The sequence below is a fragment of the Hoplias malabaricus genome, chromosome 5 (assembly GCF_029633855.1).
Source record: "Hoplias malabaricus isolate fHopMal1 chromosome 5, fHopMal1.hap1, whole genome shotgun sequence".
Classification (NCBI taxonomy): Eukaryota; Metazoa; Chordata; class Actinopteri; order Characiformes; family Erythrinidae; genus Hoplias; species Hoplias malabaricus.
The window spans coordinates 48,040,701-48,058,267 of record NC_089804.1 but is presented as its reverse complement, the minus strand read 5'-3'; the positions used below and the strand labels follow the sequence as shown (position 1 = coordinate 48,058,267).

Below are 17,567 nucleotides of genomic sequence, written 5' to 3'. Positions count from 1 at the left end.
CTCGGAAGGGAGCAAGAAGTAAGAGCTGTTTGTTTGCACCCATTGACAGATGACTGGCTGGACTCCAACCCCTGAGCCTGACCTAGAGTTGAACCCTATTGTTCCAACACTACAATCGAGTGCAGGGCATTGTGCACAAGTGCCTTCAGAGCAGTGGGTGAGGCTAGAGGAGGAGAGGTTAGGAGTCTGACTCTAAACCCAGGGCTTGTTTGTATGATAATCTATATCTCATAAAGGGAGCCAAGTACATGTGGAAGTGTTGGCTTCTTATACAGAGGAAGCAGTCCTGAGATGATTCTTTTCTGCAGAAGTGATGGTTAGATGCTGTTGAACATTATAGAAGCAGGTCAGTTAGCCTAGATTTGGAAGTTTGTAGTCTTATTGATTCAAAAACGTTAACAGTTGCCTCACTTTGGAGCCCAAAATTCAAGACATCTGCTTTTCAGTGCACTGAAATCATGACAGCCATTTCTTTCTCTGTAGCTTTTTGTGGTGTAATGGATAGGTTAGGAAAATATCCCCAAAAAGAAAGAAAAAAAACAACTCTAAGTTCTTCAGAGGGCCATCCTCAGTTGTTCTGTTCCCTCATGTCTCTCATCCCCAGCTCAATTGTAGATTAGCGGCAGCAGCTGCAGACGCACAGGCCGCAGTTTAAACAGAACAGAGAAACAGTACACTGCTGTCTTTGTGAATCAACTGGAAACCATCAACTCTAATCAAATGACTGCAGGCCCAGATTCAAGCCAGATGTAGGAATTTCAGTTCAGCCTGCAGTGGCAGCCAGGGAAAGGGGTCAATTGTAGGAGAAGTGAGACTCAAGTTTTGCCTTGGCATTGAAGTCATTTGGCCTGTTCTCTCGGTTTCATAGGCTAAGTCTATGAAACACAAGACTGCAAGTTGAAAAGGCTCAATCAGTGAGCAGAGGCATGGTAAAATTAGCAAAGATAGATGACGAGTCAATGGTCTGATGAAGTGTGCTACCTGTATGCAAGATAGTTCTTCTTAGTTAGCTGTTGAATGCATTTTGTCCAGCATTGTGATAAACCTCATATCTGTACCATAAACACAGTACCTCAAGTGTAGTTGTACTGTTTCTGTTGTGGTTTTTTGATGAGACCTTTGAATCTCAAACTGCTCTGCAAGTGGCAAGAGCTTAAAGCCAAGAAAATGTGTTTGAATTTAAAAACCTTGATCCTTGAAGGAGTGTCACAAATAGATGTCATCTTGTTCTTTGTGTGTACATTAGTTTGTTAATTAAAATGTTGATTATTGAGACTTGTTGGAACACAGGAAGAGGCATCTGAAATCCACAAAAACAGTTCCACTAAATAAAGTAGCTTTTTTCCACCTTTGGCAGAAGTGTAGAATACAATGGTAGAGTAACTGATCAACCTGATCAGTTTCAGAATTATTCAAGGCATTGTTATTTGTAAATACATAACATTGCTACCTTAAAGAAATGTATAAGGGTTCTTTCTTATTTTTGGCTTGGGTTTATAGCAGTAGTTTTCTGTCCTGGTCCTGCTGGGCCTCTGCGCTACACGATTTAGAGATCCCTCTGCTCCCGACACACCTGATGCAACTAATGAAGTAATGTAACAAACCCTTCCGAAGTTGAATGAGTGGGATGGAGTGAGCCAAAAACTACAACATGCAGGACAGTGGCCCACCTAGACCAGGATTGAGGACCACTGGTTTATAGATTTAAGCCTAGCACCTGTTCTGAGGTTTCGCATTGTACATTTATAAGATTTCTCTGTGTGTGTGTGTCAGACTGAGTGTACAGAGAGTGAGGAAGCCACGCTGCTGTAAAGGTCCTCAGGGATTGCTGCCCCGTTTTTCCTCCACACAAGCTGAAGGACAGGAGCAACTCTTTCGCCTCACGGACAACATCCATTCAGAATTGTAAGTATTCAGCGCCAGCCCCGCATTTACATGCAGCATTACCCCCAGATTAAAATGCGTAGGTTCAGAAAACTGCTTTGATTTTGTATTGTTTAGTCAAACCCTGGTCATGCATTTAAATTTATACAATTCCTTATCAGAGCTATTAATGCTGCTTAAATATCCTCTGGAATAAAACATAGTTACAAATCCAAATTAAAGATACTCAGACAACGCTTGAGAAAATAAATTACCTAGAAGCAGGAGAATAAATCTTGAGTATGTAAAATGTTAAATTAATGCTATGCAGAGAAGTATTTAATGTAATTTCAATTAGTTTTTGCAGCTTGCAATCAATTAGTTCATTAATGGATATGAAAGTTTTTTTTTTTAAAGTATGCTCTGTTAAAAGTGCCACATTAAGGTGTTAGACGCTGTGTAGCAAAGGTGTGAGGCAGCTTTAGGATAGTAGTCTAAATACTCAAGGCTCTGCTTGAAGTGGGGCCAGAAAAGGCGTTTGTCACCTCTGAAGCTAATCCATCCAGATCAGCAGCCCCCTGTGGCCCGGCCGACCTCTCCCCTCTGAGGTGCCACACAGCCCATTACTCTCCCCAGCAGCAGCACCATGCCATCCGCCTCCCAGGCTCTCTCACACAGCCATGTTAGATCTTTATCACAATCACTCTCTTCCATACACAGTACACATATAAAAGTCCTTGAAAAGGGGAAGAGAAAAGAAAAGTACATTGGGAGTGTTAAAATGAGTTTTGTCCACCCAGTTTGGTCATGTATTTCACAGCCTTAATCATATTAATGATATAACTACAACAGCAGAACTTTGTTGGCTGTGTTAGTGTCACAAATTGTGAAATCTTCCTAGAAAAATATTGCCAGTTGTTGCCGAATAGAGTAATATTCTGTAAAGTCTCCCTAGAAGAAAGCAAACATACAAATATAATGTGTGTGCTTACGGAGTATTTCACAACTTCTAGGGCGGCTCCCTCAATCAAATTTTAAAACTGGAACTGTACGTTTTATATGTTGCATTATAACTTGTGGCTCTGCCTCTCTTTCTGTAGCTTTATCGCTGTTGAGCCCATAGACACCTACTGTGTGCTCATCTCCTCTAAAGTCGTTTACTTCCTCAAGCCTGGAGAGTATGTAGATCGAGAAGCAATTTTCCTGGAGGTCAAATATGATGACCTCTTTCACTGTCTGGTCTCCAAGGATCATGGGAAGGTGTATGTTCAGCTTACCAAGAAAGCTGAAAGCACTAGTAGTGGAGTAGCTATTCCAGGCCCATCTCATCAAAAGCCAATGGTAAGATCATTTTTAAAATAAACCTGTTTTATTCAAATGCAAAAATATGAATCATTCCCAGTAAGGACTGAAAAATGTAACCCTTCCATTCCACCAGGTTCATGTAAAGAGTGAGAGTCTTGCAGTCAAGATCTCTCAAGAAATCAACTACGCCAAGAGCCTTTACTATGAGCAGCAGCTCATGCTACCCCCTAGTGAGAACGAAGATAGCTTACTACTGGACTCCTGACTAAACTGAATTCACCACTCATTTGAGTTGAAGGCTTTTTTCATGTAGAGTTTTTGTGGCTTGAAGCAATTAGAAAAGAAAAAGGGCATCCATTTGCATCATCTGCACACACAATGAAGGGATTGTTTCTTAATGTAAACTAGTTTACTGTAATATTGTCTATTAAGCACAGATTTAACTGAGTAATGTACAAGTATTTTATTAAATTCTCTGTTGAACATAGAAGATATATATTTTGTTTTACAGCTGTTTATAGTTGGAGTGGTAAATGTTGTTAAAATATGCATAAAACTAATGGTGTATGTTTATAGAGCAAATATGTACATATGTAGATGCATACTCATATGCAACACTCTGCCATGTATTGTACATATCATTAATGAGAAATTATGGAGAATAAATATGTACATGAATAATGGGATTGCTGTAAAAATAACTGCCTTTTATTTTATTTCTCTGTGTTGTGTGGTTGATAATTAAATTGCACTGATTATTGGTGTAACAAATTGCTGCTGCTCTCACTGCTCAGTAGTGAGCAAGTACTGGCATAGATTCAGCCCTGATATTTAAATCTTTAGATCGGATTTAACTCCACTGTCTTTGCTATAAGCCCTTTAAGACCTCTTTTTTTGACAGGACTGTGATTTAATCCTGTGAATCTCCAGTAATAACTGCTGATTTCTATTTGTGGCACAAATGCAGCATTGAAAGGTAACACAAAACCATATGAGAACTGGTAAAAACTAGAACACTACAGTAATCACTAAGAATATTGATATTTGATGTGAATGTGATATAAATAGATTGACTCCTTTTATTGAAAATAAACTGCTGCAATGATTAAGTACAAGCTTTTGTGCCTTTCAAATATTTTTGTCATAACGTCCACTATCTCTAATCTTCACTTCATCAGTACTTCAAATGTAAATTTACCTGAAATCAAATCTGTCATTTAAAAGCTATGTTCAACCATTACATTTCCTCAAAGCTTAGAACATATTTTTTCAACTTTACTCTCAGGATGATACATTCCCTACATAATGTATCACCGTTGTATACCACTGCTACTAAATACATTCATGGGGCATAAATCTATGCATGTAGTTATTTTATTCAGTAAATAGAGTTTATTTATGGAGTCACCCTCTTTATTATATGGTTTTGGAGTTCATGTTGCTCTAGTGAGTTTGGTGTTATATTTATTACATTTTATTAGAAATATGAGTTCTTTAAAAATATCAATAAGACATCGTTGTTTATTTTAAGACGCTTAGGGTTTGTTTCATTTGAAAATGTTTAAAGGAATTTTCCCCAAGTCGCTGGTGTCAGTGAGAGCAGCGATAAGATAATGCTTAAGATTTTAACTGAACATAAAGAAGTGTAAAATGGTTTTCTCTGTTTAGTGGGCACAGCCAACTGCACATAAATGTAAGATGAATCTTAGAACTGGGTAAAGCTTTTTTGTTTGTATAAACTGTAAAATCTATTAATAAAACCTGTGGTTTTTAAATTGATATGTGTTTCTTTATTCATTTGAATTCCTAAACATTCTGATGAATGTGGGGAATAAGTATTGGTGTTTAAAACATAAACAGAAGGATAACTTTTTTAAATGTCATTAAAGTTCTTATAAAGCTCATTTCTTGGTTTTTCCTATGTGTAAAAATGTGCAAGAATGGAAAAACAACAAAAAAAAAAAAAGCCAATATCATGACATACACTCACACAGAAAGAAAGAAAGAAAAAAAAACTGCTCATTTGCCTCCATTGTTTTTCAGGGGGCGACTGATTACTCTGCTTATAGCAAGAGTCTGTTCTGCCTATGTGTTATGGTCTATTTTTCATTGGTATGTTCCATCACTGAGCTCTTGTTCCTTATGCAGGATTGTTCAAACCCCACAGCGAGGTCCAGAATCCCTTGAGTTAAGCCTGAGCTCCCAGTCTTCATTCCTCTTGTTGACTGACAGTGTAATGGAGGCTCAGGGGTCTCCCCCTTACTGAGGAGCAGCTCAAGGTCCGTTTGTCTCTCTTTCTCTTGCTCTCTCATTAGTTATTGATGGATGAACACGATGCCAGTCCAGCCTGGGAGCCTAAGCTGCTAACACCAGTTTTGGCACAAGCATGTTAGTGAGTATCTATAATCTCTTCGAATGTTCCAAACTTGGATTTCATGAAGCGTTAAATGAAGCCAGATGAAGAACACAATCCTCATACTGTGGGTCAAAGATTGTTCAGCCAACTGTCACTATTATACTCAATTTCATGCATGTTTTCCCCACCACAAAGACTTCTCCTGAGACCTTTTCCATAAAAAAAGTGCCTCAGTGGAATGAATGTGCTCAGTGGAAGGAATGTCTTCAAGAAATTGAACTGCTTATTTGCTTTAGTTCAGTGCACAAGAAAGCACTAGGATCTCATGCAGATCCAGAAATACTGACTCTCTTAAATGGGAAAAGGAGCACAGAAGGTTCTTGGTTTAGTGTTTGTATGGTAAATCAATAAAACAAGAGGCTTATCATGTTAATAATATTACCTATTGAGAGAAGAGGCGATAAATCAAATCCAGACCTGGTTTACACATGATTTCTCATGCACTCTTCCAAAAAGTGCCAAAGATGTCTATGATCAGATGTTTATTCCCAGAAGGATCTCTAAACCAGGGCTGTGAGACCGCTATAGAACTCTGTACCAGGCCAGAACTCTTTAGAAGGATTTTCATTTTAAGGGGTTTTCACCAGTTTTTCAGCTCAGAATCTTTTAAGGTAGAATGGTATATTTGAGGGGGAATAACGACTGATGTTTACATGGCTGAAGTTGAACTTGTCTGTAAGGTTTTATTCACTGATTTGCCACAGAAACCCGTTTGAACCGGAGTTGTTTAGTTTTGTAATACTTTCGGTAATAACTAGCTTCTCCTGTGTTTGGAGACATTTCAACATAAAGTGATCCGAAACAGCAAAAATAGACTTTAAAAAATGTCCGGGATTTTGTTTTTCTAGAGCTTACATAGAATTTCGAGAAGCGTTTCGTTCACAAACTAGTCCCGCCCTCCCCTACTCCGATTGAGTGTGAAGGGGGCGTGGTGAAGTAGCCTAAAATCTTCTGATTGGACGGTCTGACTGTAGAGCTACCGTTATTGGTCAATAACCTTCTCTGTAAACATTTAATTGGTCAGTCTGCACGTCAGTAGTCCTTGTTTACGTCAGGCAAAGCTAATGTACCCACCCTCATCTCGAGCAGCTATGCCGAAACGTAAATGTAAATTCTCGGATTAATTAATAAAGAAATTCCCATGTTTTGTGTAGCAAATAAAGGTGTAAAGGACCTAAAAGCACACATAGGTTCAGCTAAAGATACCCCCCTCGAGACGTGTCCTCTTTTTCACCATCTCAGATCTGGTCACCCTATATAAATATGCTTTCAAAAAGACTTTTTGATTTGTCTGACCACAGAAGCCATTACTCTGCATTGGTCCATCCCATGATTTAACTAGCGTTTTTAATTGTAAATATATTGCAGTGCTTGACCAAGTTATTTAGCGCCATTGTGGGTTAATAATTGATGAAAGCCCGCTTTTGGAGCAGCACTGTCTGAGGAATCAAAAATTACTGTTTCTCACATTACCCTTTACGCACTGAAATCCTTGAATTTGATCAATTATGTTATGCACTGCAGACATTTTAAAACAATTCAAATCCCCTCCTATATTTTCTTTGAGAAACACTGATTTGAAAAGTTACAACAATATTCTCATCGTCTGCAGTGGTTGTGCTCCGCCCCTTTTGCTCCTAACGGACCCCAAACATTTCCTGGATGCTGCTTTTGGACGGAATCATGATCACAGTCAGCTGTGGGCATACCCTGTTACAAATCACATTATTATTTAATTATTAGATCTCAGCACTCAGGCTAAACTGCCCCTGTTTCTGCTTTTTTAATATGTTGTAGGACTGAATGGCAGGAGTTTATGTAAATTTAAAAATAGAATAAATATAACCAAACAAAACATGAAATAGCTTGTGTTCATGTTATCTGCAGAAAAGTTTGTGCTTTCATTCCCATCGCATGTTTATACACAAGCATACTCAAGTGGCTTTATCCTCCAATGTTAGTGAGAGGAACTGAACTGGTTAACAGCTCAAATGCAGCCACTTTTTCTACTATTAAAACAACCTGTTAGACTACAGACATCCTCTGGTGTCGAAATGATGCTATGATGAAATTTTATATTCCCACCAGTATCCTGGGACCACCATTCCGCTCCCACTTTTCCACCTGTGCTGAGTCTCCTGAAGCCCTTCTTTTGCTTGTGAAGAGTTCATCAAAGGGTGAGCTGTCTGTCCAACAGCCTCCTTGCATTTATCTATTATTTGGCTAACCTTGCTCTGAACTCACCCCCCGAGATCTGAGCTGACTTCTCCAACACACACATGCAGGCCATGACACAGCTCCATGTCACAGTCCCAATATGAAACGTTTCTACTGGCAGAGACAGCCATATGAATTTTATTTTGTAAAAGTCACACTGCTTGTTTCATTTTTGAGTGCCAAGAGTAGTGGGGGAAAAAAGGCTGTGAGATGTCAAAATAATTAATCAAAGAAAACAACAATTGAAGTCTGTGTTATGTTTGCTTGATTATTGTAAACTAAGATTTCTCAGTGGTCCGATAAGTGCGATCGGGTGGTCCTAAGGCCGACAGTTCTCTGAGAGAACTGTCAAAGGCACTTTGTGAACAAAGAATTGATCTATTAATAAAAAGGAAATATAAATTTGTTTCATATTGTAGGCTGTAATAACGTGGGCCTTTGCGTGTTCTAGAGCTAAACCCTATTTCAAAGATAAAACTGAACTTTTACACCATTTTCACATCAGTCCATCAGTCATACAGCTTGAATTACAGCTCAGCGTGATATAAATTCATGTGCTTAATACTGGTCAGTGCACATCCACAGTGTATACTTCAGTTTGAACAAAGCTCTATTTTGAGGACAGTTTTAAAACTGACATGCAATTAAACAAAGACAACAGCTGCCTGTAATCATTCTTCAGGTTGTATTTTATTTGGTACAAGCCTCTGATCTCTAGTCCAGAATGACTAATGCAGGGGTGAGGTAAGGGGATTTTAATGTAGTTCTAACCTTCTAAAGGGATACAGCTTTTCTTTAGGGTGATCATTTATAAGAGCTGAGTACAGAAACTCATTTGACAAAGCTGAAAACGATGCAGGCAACCCTTGATTATTTGAGTAAACCCACTGAAATCCGTCCATTAGCCCTCCAGTGGCTGACCCTCTGCAGTGTGCTTTCCTGTTAAGTAGAGGCTGTGTTTTGACAGCCCTACCTCCAGCATTATGAGCTCATGATTGGCCGACCAGCAGTGAAGGAATGCTGACCATGAAATGCCTGTGAGTTTTGGCTGAGAAGGAACAAGCTCACTGCCAGGGACATACATTTCCCTGTTTTCTAAGCCCCATGCACAAAAGCAATAACATTGACTGGTGTTATTTTCATTTTTTTATTCAGTGTTGACATTAATATGGAAGTGGATACAATGGATTTACTGAAAAAAAATTTGTAAGAATCTACAAAAAAGTACACTTCTAAATCCACTGTATCGAAAGGAAGGTTCGATATCCTCCTTAAAAAAAAAAAAAAAAACACAAGGATATTCTCCAAACCAGGTTCTTTGTTGGTTAATGACTCTACTCCAATATTTCCATCAAGTCCAGAGAGAGCTCTCATCCGCAAAACTGTGAGCCATTCAGACTAACACATGAATATTACCAGCACAAGCAACTACAAATGATCAGTCCATGCTACACTCATAGATGAAATGATGCTGGATAAACAAGCCAATGTGATAACACTGCATCCCTGTGGTCCTCAAGTCCTTTGCTACAGCCTGGATGTTGTTCCAGGGAACATGTGCATTCATTGCTTGATAAGTTTTGTCAAAGGATTTTTCACATTCCATCTTTCCCTGTGGTTCACCTCTTTATGTCCGTCCCTTGAATGTGTTCATGCAGGTGTAGCTTCCAGCAAACTTGTGAATCTCCTCCAGAGCACACTGGGGCATAAGCCTAGGGGCCAGAGCACGAAAATTAGATGTCAATAATAAACAGAGATGGAATGTAAACACAGCAGTTCTACAGCTGTCAGAAGGCAGTCAAATCACCCTAAAGAAGTACAGATGCATGCAAACTCAATATGAGACGCTGGATCAGCCGAAAAGAATATTCAACATATGTTTTCAGTTTGAGAAGGGACTGTATGACTGTGGGAGAAGAGAGAAACCAGAGGTCTGGACTTCTGCATGGCTCCTGCTTTAAGCTAGAAAACTAGATCTAAAAACAAAAAAAACACAACCTTAATGAATTGAGGGAGATAGGGTGTAAAGATCCGATCCTCACTTTTGGGTTCGCAATTTGTGATTGCCACAATATTTTCAACAAAATGAAGAAAATCGGTGACTGTATAAATGTTGTACAGCTTATTAAAGTCATGCTGGGCTGGGGTTGGGGTTGCTGATATATACTGGATGCTTACAAACTATGGCGTTTAAAGAGTGCCTTTGCATGTGATACTATAGTTTGTTTTCGACAATGTGCATTGACATGTTTTTTTTTGCAAAACAGTCCCATGAGAGCAGGACTGGGGAACAGGAAGAAAGAAGAAGTGGTGGGGATTGAAAATTAATCAAAGGAAACAAGTTAGATTGGAAGGAGTTGGAGCTTCAGGCATTTTTCTTCCTAATATTGAGTTGCTTCTTAAATCCGATTATCTGAAGAGATTTCAAGTTGCCATCGAATAAGAGACGAGGCATAATTTATGTGGTTTGTGTGCTGCTTTAAGCATGCTGCTACTACAAAATGCTGCACTGCAACGTGAGTTCATATACCAAAATATCTTGGCTGACTGCATTCAGGGTAGAACTGTAGTGGATTTAGAAGAGTTGTATAAGAGAGGGGCCTTGTATCAATATATTAATATATAATGTCTGACCTTTTAAGGGCAACAAGAAACTGCATCGTCCATGGTAGAACAACAAAGGCAGTGTTGGTCCTGACTGCATCTACAGTTCTCTGGGCCACCATCTCAGGATTCAGAGGAGGGAACAGCTGAGGGAACCTGATAAAGGCAAGAGAAAACAAGCCTTTCAGATAAACAGTTTGACAGTCTATTTGTAAGAACCTTCTAGGTGATAGACCAAGATGTATCTGTTCTATACTAAATTGCTGATCTAGATCTATCACCCCTCTCGACCTATGCTTTTAACACTCTACCTGACTCGCATGCCCTGGAACATCTCTGTGTCTGTGTGGAAGGGTAAAATTGTTGTGCAGTCCACTCCTGGACAGTCCAGCAGACCCAGGGTAAGGCTCTCCATAAAGGCATAGGCCGAGGCTTTGGATGTGCAGTAGTCAATGGCTCCAGGGATGGAAGAAAGTGAAAGGATGGAGTTGATGCACACCACGTGGCCATGGCACAACTCCAGCATCCTAGGCAGGAAAGCTTTCGTGGTCTGTGGGGAAGACAGAGAAGACACATTCTGCATTGTTCTACTTTGCACTGCTATTCCCCTGACTAGCTTTAGGAATTTCCAATAACAAGAAGAAAAGGCTTGAGCACAAAAGCTAGGAGGACTGTAGGAAGGCCATGGAATCCCATAAGTGAAAATCATGAAGACTTTGATTGATTCAGCAGATGTTTGAATGTTGGCCCGTGTGTGTCGTTTGATCTCAAGTCAGAGGATTAATGACTGTGAACTACTATTATTACATCTATCCACTGGCCTTGCCATGCCTCAACATATCAAAGTCTCCACTGCCAAAAACCTCCATGTGTTTCAAGTTAGGAGCACAACAAAGTCCTACCACCTCCGGCACATATATCTAAAACATCTGAACGCCACTTCTGATTATCGTCTGCTTGGAATTTGTTGTGAATTTGCCCAGTATTTTACCTATGTATGCAATCGCATTAGTTCAAAACGTCCCTCTTTTACTGTAGAAGAACCTCTGGGAGGTTCTTTGAACTTCTTCTATACAAGCTCCTCTGATTGTTTTATGTGAGGAATGTGATGTTAAAAGCAGACTTTTCCTCGTCTGGCAATAACATCAATTAATTATGAGGGAATATTCCACAACAGATTGCAGGCCAAATGACTTGGAAATGTTTATGTAAGTGCGAATGTTTTGAAATCCACAAAGAAAGCCGTGTGCAGTTGTCGGGTTCAGAGGAAGGTTACTGTGGGACGATACTCTTGTATTCCTTAGAGGGAAGAAAATAAGCCAGAGCGCTGGGCTCATACATACCCAGAATTGGCCGAGTGCATTGATGTGCTGTGTTTTCAGAAGTGCATCATCATCACTGTTCATCAGACTTTTCCCATGAACCACTGCGGCATTATTCACCAGAATGGTAACATCGCCAACCTATAAAAGAATCCAAAACATTTAGTCTGGACAGGGCCCATAAGATTAGCACAGCTAAAAGCCACACTCTAGGAATCTGCTTCTTAGGCTGGGACTTAGCCTAGTCTTGTGCTTCATTCCAGTTTGGGAAATCAACCTTATTTGTTTTAAAACATCTTGGTTTGGTCTGTGTACAATTATTCTTCACTCCTTTCCGTTGATGTTAAAAGCACGGTGTAAATAAAATGAATAGAGCTTTGAAATGTTCCTTCAGCCCACTTATGTTACTGGTTTTCAGCAGCTGAGTTTTCAACTTTCAACGACCTCTGCTTTGCATCTCATCAAAGTGGAAACTGTGTTGTGGAGATTGTGCCTTCAGGTGTTGTAGAAATAAGCTTTACCTTTAGTAACTGAGCCACTGTAAAACACATTCATTGTCTATGGATGGAATTGGCCATGAGGTGTGATAGTCTAACAAACTACAGACATGTCCTTGATCTTTGGAGGTTTATTGTGTAAACATTGTCAGTTTTATGTTACCTTTTCCCTCACCACCTTGGCCTGCTGGTAAACCTCCTCCCTGTTCCCCACGTCACACACAAAATAGTGGCATTCTGTCCCTGTCATAGAGATCTCCTCACACGTCTCTCGTAGGCATTTCTCTGTTCGGCCCCACAGGATCACCTGCAAGAGGAGGAGCTGTTAGTGGACAAAGAAGTGAAGGAAGATTCAATCAAAAAACCTTGTTTATTTGACTGGTTACCAATCTTGGTCCCAATCTGCCCTAGCAGTATATTTGTGGCTGAACTACAGAGCCTACCTGTAATCATTGGGTGCAAGGCGGGAATACACCCTGGAGGGGGCGCCAGTCCTTCACAGGGCAACACACACAGACACTTTTGAGTCGCCAATCCACCTACCAACGTGTGGTTTTGGACTGTGGGAGGAAACCAGAGCACCCGGAGGAAACCAACGCGGACACAGGGAGAACACACCAACTCCTCATAGACAGTCACCTGGAGCAGGAATCGAACCCACAACCTCCACGTTCCTGGAGCTGTGTGACCGCGACACTACCTGCTGCTCTACCGTGCCGGCCAAACATCTGACTATCTTAGTCAAGTAAAAAAACAGCGAATAAATACTATTTGTTCCTGGACGGACAAGGCAAGTGAAATACTGTGCTCATTGGAAGTCATTTGTCAACAACATTCAGAAAAGCTACTAACTTCTTTGCTTCTACTTGGCTTAAGCTCATTCAACAAATTGGTGCATACTGGAAACATTTACAGTGTTCTTCTGGCCAAAAGAGGAAAAGGCCCATTCAGATTGTTACCTGAGCAATGGTTAAAAGCCAGGTGTTTCATTAGATTTCCTGATCACTTCTGTTCTTTTATTAGCATTCCATATATTTCCCCAGCTTCCTTGAAACTTAGGTTTGTCCAAATGCAAGCCAAGAAGACTCATTATTTTGGTGATGTACCTGGTGAAATGTATTTGAAGGTTGGTGATTAATGCAGCACAGACCATCCGACAGTCACAGCAAAGGCCAAAACATCACTACACAAACAGAGAGTTGGAGTTCTCTTGGTGAAAACACACTGATGTGTTCCCATATCTTTCTGCAGGAGGCTGTGGAGAGCCAGTGAGAGTGATAGCAGACGGGGTCAGCCTGCGTGGGCCGCTCTACTCACTGGTCATTAGATCTGTCGTTCAGGAGGGTCAGAGAGAGGTAACGCAAGAATGAGTCCTACTCCCTCACCCCGTCCGTCTTCATCTCTCTCACTCATACACAAACACACACTTGCATGCTCAAATGCATTACACGCTTCAGTCTCCTGATGAACACACCGCCCCCAACACTTTTTTTTTTTCGACGCAATATCTCAGCAAGAGAGAGAATGAGAGGCATACTGACCCAAACAAAAAGGATAACATCCAGACCTTATACTCTCTAGTTACAACCAAAGTTTCTAGGGCAGAGAAGGTTGCAAGAGAGAAACTGCAGGAGCACAGCACAAAGAATGACAGAGAGAGAGAGAGAGAGAGAGAGAGAGAGAGTGCTCCAGAATAAAAAGGCAACAGGCGTGTGCTCTCAACTGCTGAATGACCTGCCTCCCGACTCGTGCCCAACCAGAGACACAGTCAGCAAATGGAGAGAGTTTGTGGTTATCAGTAAAAAGATCAAACAGCAAAACAAGCTGAAGGGGCACTCTGTTCTCCCCTCATTAGGGCAGTGCTGCTGGAGTTAGACCTGGGCCAGTCCATCACAGGGCACCACACACTCACACATTCACTCTTTTGCATGACCAGTTCACCTACCAATGTGTGTTTTTGGACTGCGGGTGGGGGCCTGAGCAACCAGAAGAAACCCGCACAGACACAGGGAGAACACACCAAACTCCTCACCCAAGGTTGGGCTAGAACCCACAAAACCAGGACCCTGGAGCTGTGTGTAATGTATTTCTCAAATGATGGATGCTTTGGACATTTGTTTCCCATCACCACATTTGTGAGAAAATCTGAATATGTGCGTTTCTCTCTAATAGAATGATTGTAAATTTTTGATGATTGTATTTTATAAATGTAACTATGCAGCAGTGTTCTCCACATGACTGCATGGGTTGCCCCCCGGTGCTCTGATTTTATCCCACAGTCCAAAACACATGTTTGTAGGTGGATTGGTGACTCAAAAGTGTCCATAGGTGTGAGTGTAAGTGAATGTGAGTGTGTGTTGCCCTGTGAAGGACTGGCGCCCCCTCCAGGGTGTTTTCCCACCTTGTGCCTAATGATTCTGTTGAGGCTTCAGCCCTGAATTTGATAAGCTGTTACAAACCATAAAATGCTGTCAATTTTTAAATTTCTTACCTTGTGATCACCCTGATACCAGACTGAATTATTACATGGATCTTGAAAATGAGAAAATGCTGAGATTTCTACTATGTATTTAAGTGTGTTAAAAAGAAAGTAAAGGTAGAAAGTGATAATTACACACCAATTCTAAAGATCCACTTAACAATAGCTGCCACTATGGACCTTCCTGACTTTTGTATGCTTGCTTAGCTTGGTACACACACACACACACACACACACACACTTTCTCATTCAAGTCTTCTGGCTTTCCATTTGAGTCTTTTCCTCTGGGAGTGAGAAGCCTGCACAATAACAGTGATGACATCATCAGCCCTACTCTACTAAAGCTGGCTGACCTGCCAATGAACTTGGTTGTGGAAACCAATATGTAAGGTGCTTTTTCACCTACTGCACCACCTGCATGCGATCCATTCACACACAGACTCACACACCTACACCCACACACATGCCCTACTCACACACACACTCCCACAAACACTTAATCTCATAAAGTGGAGCAGTTATGCCATTAACCACAGTGAAATCATTTGTAGATAAGTTATATGAGCTTCCCTAGTATTTCAGTTTTAGTAAGGGGTCAGTAAAGTTTAAAAGTTGTCTGTGCCGGCAAAAAAGAAAGCCACAATGTGTTGACGTTTGCTTTATTCTATCGTTTTTTTTTTTTCCATATAGAGCACAGGGTTATGAGTCTGGAGGTTAAAAAGTCATAGATCCTTTAAGCTCAACAAAACAGTCAGTCTTGCCTGTCAGCACTCCATTGTTGGGCATTTGTAAAGGCAGAAAGGCTTAGGAAACACCTGTGTTTGTGTGCCCGCGGAGGAGAATCCGAGCAGGCTGGCGAAACTCAAGGGAACAACCACAGTTCACCCCTGCTTCAATTGTCTGGACATACTCTAACTAGTGCCATCACACAAAACAGATTTCTACCACTGAATAGATGTTAGTAACCCCAGTTATGGTGAAGTCATTTGCATCATGCGGAACGTGGCTGTTTACTGCCATTCACTGTTGGCAATATTAGCATTTCATACTGAACTATGCTTTAAAGAGTGAAAATGGGGCAATATTATCTTTTCCCACCAAATTATGTCAGGAAAAGAACTGGAGAAACCTAAGCCTAACCCTATTTTAGGCTTAAATATTTTATTAAGTGAAAGAATTTGGGAACTTTACCAAGTTGTTTGTATTATTCGTAAGAGGAAAAATAAGGGGACATTAATTTTCAAAATGTATTATTCCGGTAACGGAAAAAAATAGAAAAACACTGGAATTTGTTTCTGAACTATTCCTTTAAGAGAAAAAATGGGGACAGAAATATTGCTTGAGAGGTAAATTAGGGAATATTCGCATTTCAGAATCCTATTCCTTTAAGAGGACAACAAGACGTTGGATAATAATTCTATGAAGAGAGTGAAATGGGACCATTATCACCTCGGAGTGCACTGTTGTGAAAAGGAAGAACTTTTAGGGGAAGTCCTATTTGAAATATTCCATTAAGGGGAAAACTGAGAAAACGTGTCTGAACTGTTCTTAGGGGGAACCTTTGAATGCCTGAGTGAATTGTTCCTTTTGAAGGAAAAATAAGGGTAAATCACTTTCAGGGCAAAACTGGTTGTATCTTTATTCACTAAAGAAGGTTAGAATGGGTACTCATTGTTCTACTTTCAATCCATCACAAAATATTTACAATGTCACTGAGAGGACACATTCTCTGGCAGAGTACCTAACATAATATTTCAGACTACCAGAAGTTCAACACTCAGAAATAATCAGTGACAGATTATTACAGACATGTGTAATCTAATCTAAAGTACTGTCTGATAAACCACTCATTTCACTCATTAAGTCATTTATTTAAGCTCTGCCTTCAGTCAATAATCTGCAGTAGATTGGAGCAGTAATAAGTAACAACACTGAACAAAACTGCCTTAAAAATGTTAGATGTATTCATTATAACAGTTTAATAGAAGAATATTCTGCCTGCCGCTCTATCAATGTATTCATTTATCTCACCATTAAGTTCCAGTTTTTGAAAGTGGAGTGATAAACCAACACCAAGTCCATGAAAGATTGTTTCATTGGAGAAGACTGTGCTGGTGAAAACCTAAGTCTTGATGGTCGAGTTCCTCCAGATGCCTGTACCGCGTGATAATCTAAACGCGGTCAGTGATTACGCGTAATTCTGAATCTTAAAGCGGAACGCGCGGGAAAGCTACAGGTTTTAAAGGTTGTGGTACCTTTCTGGCTCCTTGTTTGGCGAATTCTTTGGCCAGGTGACGGCCAATCCCCCTGCCGCCGCCGGTGATCAGCACCACGTCAGTGTCCAGGTCTTTGCGCCTCCGGGGCAGCAGAAAGCGCACGGCTGCCCTCAGGACGCACAGCAGAATCTGCAGAGGAAAGAGCAGCGCGCATCCCCACAGCCTTACATCCATCATGACGAGTGTACACACTGCTGGAGAGGCAGAGAGCTGCTCAGGTCCAGAGGGAGTGTGTGAGTGTGACTGAGTGTTCTGCCTCCTCTAGACGTTTCACGCAGCGTTGTTGGTGGATGCACCTCCTGGTTTTTTGAGAACTCCTCGGTATGAAGCTCAGAGACACTTATATTTCTACCAGTCCAGGTGTACCGTGTTCCCTGCAATGTTTCTCGATTACATGAACGACAGGAATGAGCAAACGGAGTCAGTTTATTCAGCACAGCCCTGCCTTTCAGAAGCTGACTTTTCTGACCACTGTAATATATTGACTTCAAGAAGCAGGAGTTTGGGGAAAGCACATTCTCCACCCACACGTTTTAAGAAAGCACATTCATCTTTATTTTTCTGTGAGGCTGCTTAAACTCTAGTTGT

The 17,567-nt window shown here is 40.7% G+C and overlaps 2 protein-coding genes across 3 annotated transcripts in view; one reads left to right on the top strand and one right to left on the bottom strand.

The window, feature by feature from the left end:
- vps13d (vacuolar protein sorting 13 homolog D) overlaps positions 1-4,926 on the top strand; it is a 49,467-nt gene extending 44,541 nt beyond the window's left edge. For both annotated transcript variants that reach the window (XM_066672084.1, XM_066672085.1), the window contains 3 exons: positions 1,774-1,905; positions 2,964-3,204; positions 3,302-4,926. In XM_066672084.1, coding sequence (XP_066528181.1) covers positions 1,774-1,905; positions 2,964-3,204; positions 3,302-3,433 — 505 coding nt within the window. In that variant the 3' untranslated portion in view covers positions 3,434-4,926. The remainder of the gene's footprint in view (positions 1-1,773; positions 1,906-2,963; positions 3,205-3,301) is intronic.
- Positions 4,927-8,780: 3,854 nt separating this feature from the next.
- Positions 8,781-17,533, bottom strand: dhrs3a (dehydrogenase/reductase (SDR family) member 3a). Its single transcript, XM_066671066.1, has 6 exons — positions 16,959-17,533; positions 12,388-12,531; positions 11,749-11,868; positions 10,717-10,955; positions 10,436-10,561; positions 8,781-9,513 (listed from the first exon to the last, which is right to left on the bottom strand). Exons 1-6 carry the CDS (start codon positions 17,154-17,156, stop codon positions 9,429-9,431), a joined length of 912 nt encoding a protein of 303 aa, XP_066527163.1. The 5' UTR covers positions 17,157-17,533; the 3' UTR covers positions 8,781-9,428.
- Positions 17,534-17,567: the final 34 nt, after the last annotated feature.

What these genes read in the sequence shown, in the direction of transcription:
- dhrs3a (XM_066671066.1), bottom strand. Translation starts at nt 17,156, where the DNA reads ATGATGGATGTAAGGCTGTGGGGATGCGCGCTGCTCTTTCCTCTGCAG. An exon ending in CCAAGGTGGTGAGGGAAAAG is followed by an intron (nt 11,869 to 12,387) that starts GTAACATAAAAC and finishes ATTCTTTTATAG; the next exon opens with GTTGGCGATGTTACCATTCT. An exon ending in ATGCACTCGGCCAATTCTGG is followed by an intron (nt 10,956 to 11,748) that starts GTATGTATGAGC and finishes TCTTCCCCACAG; the next exon opens with ACCACGAAAGCTTTCCTGCC.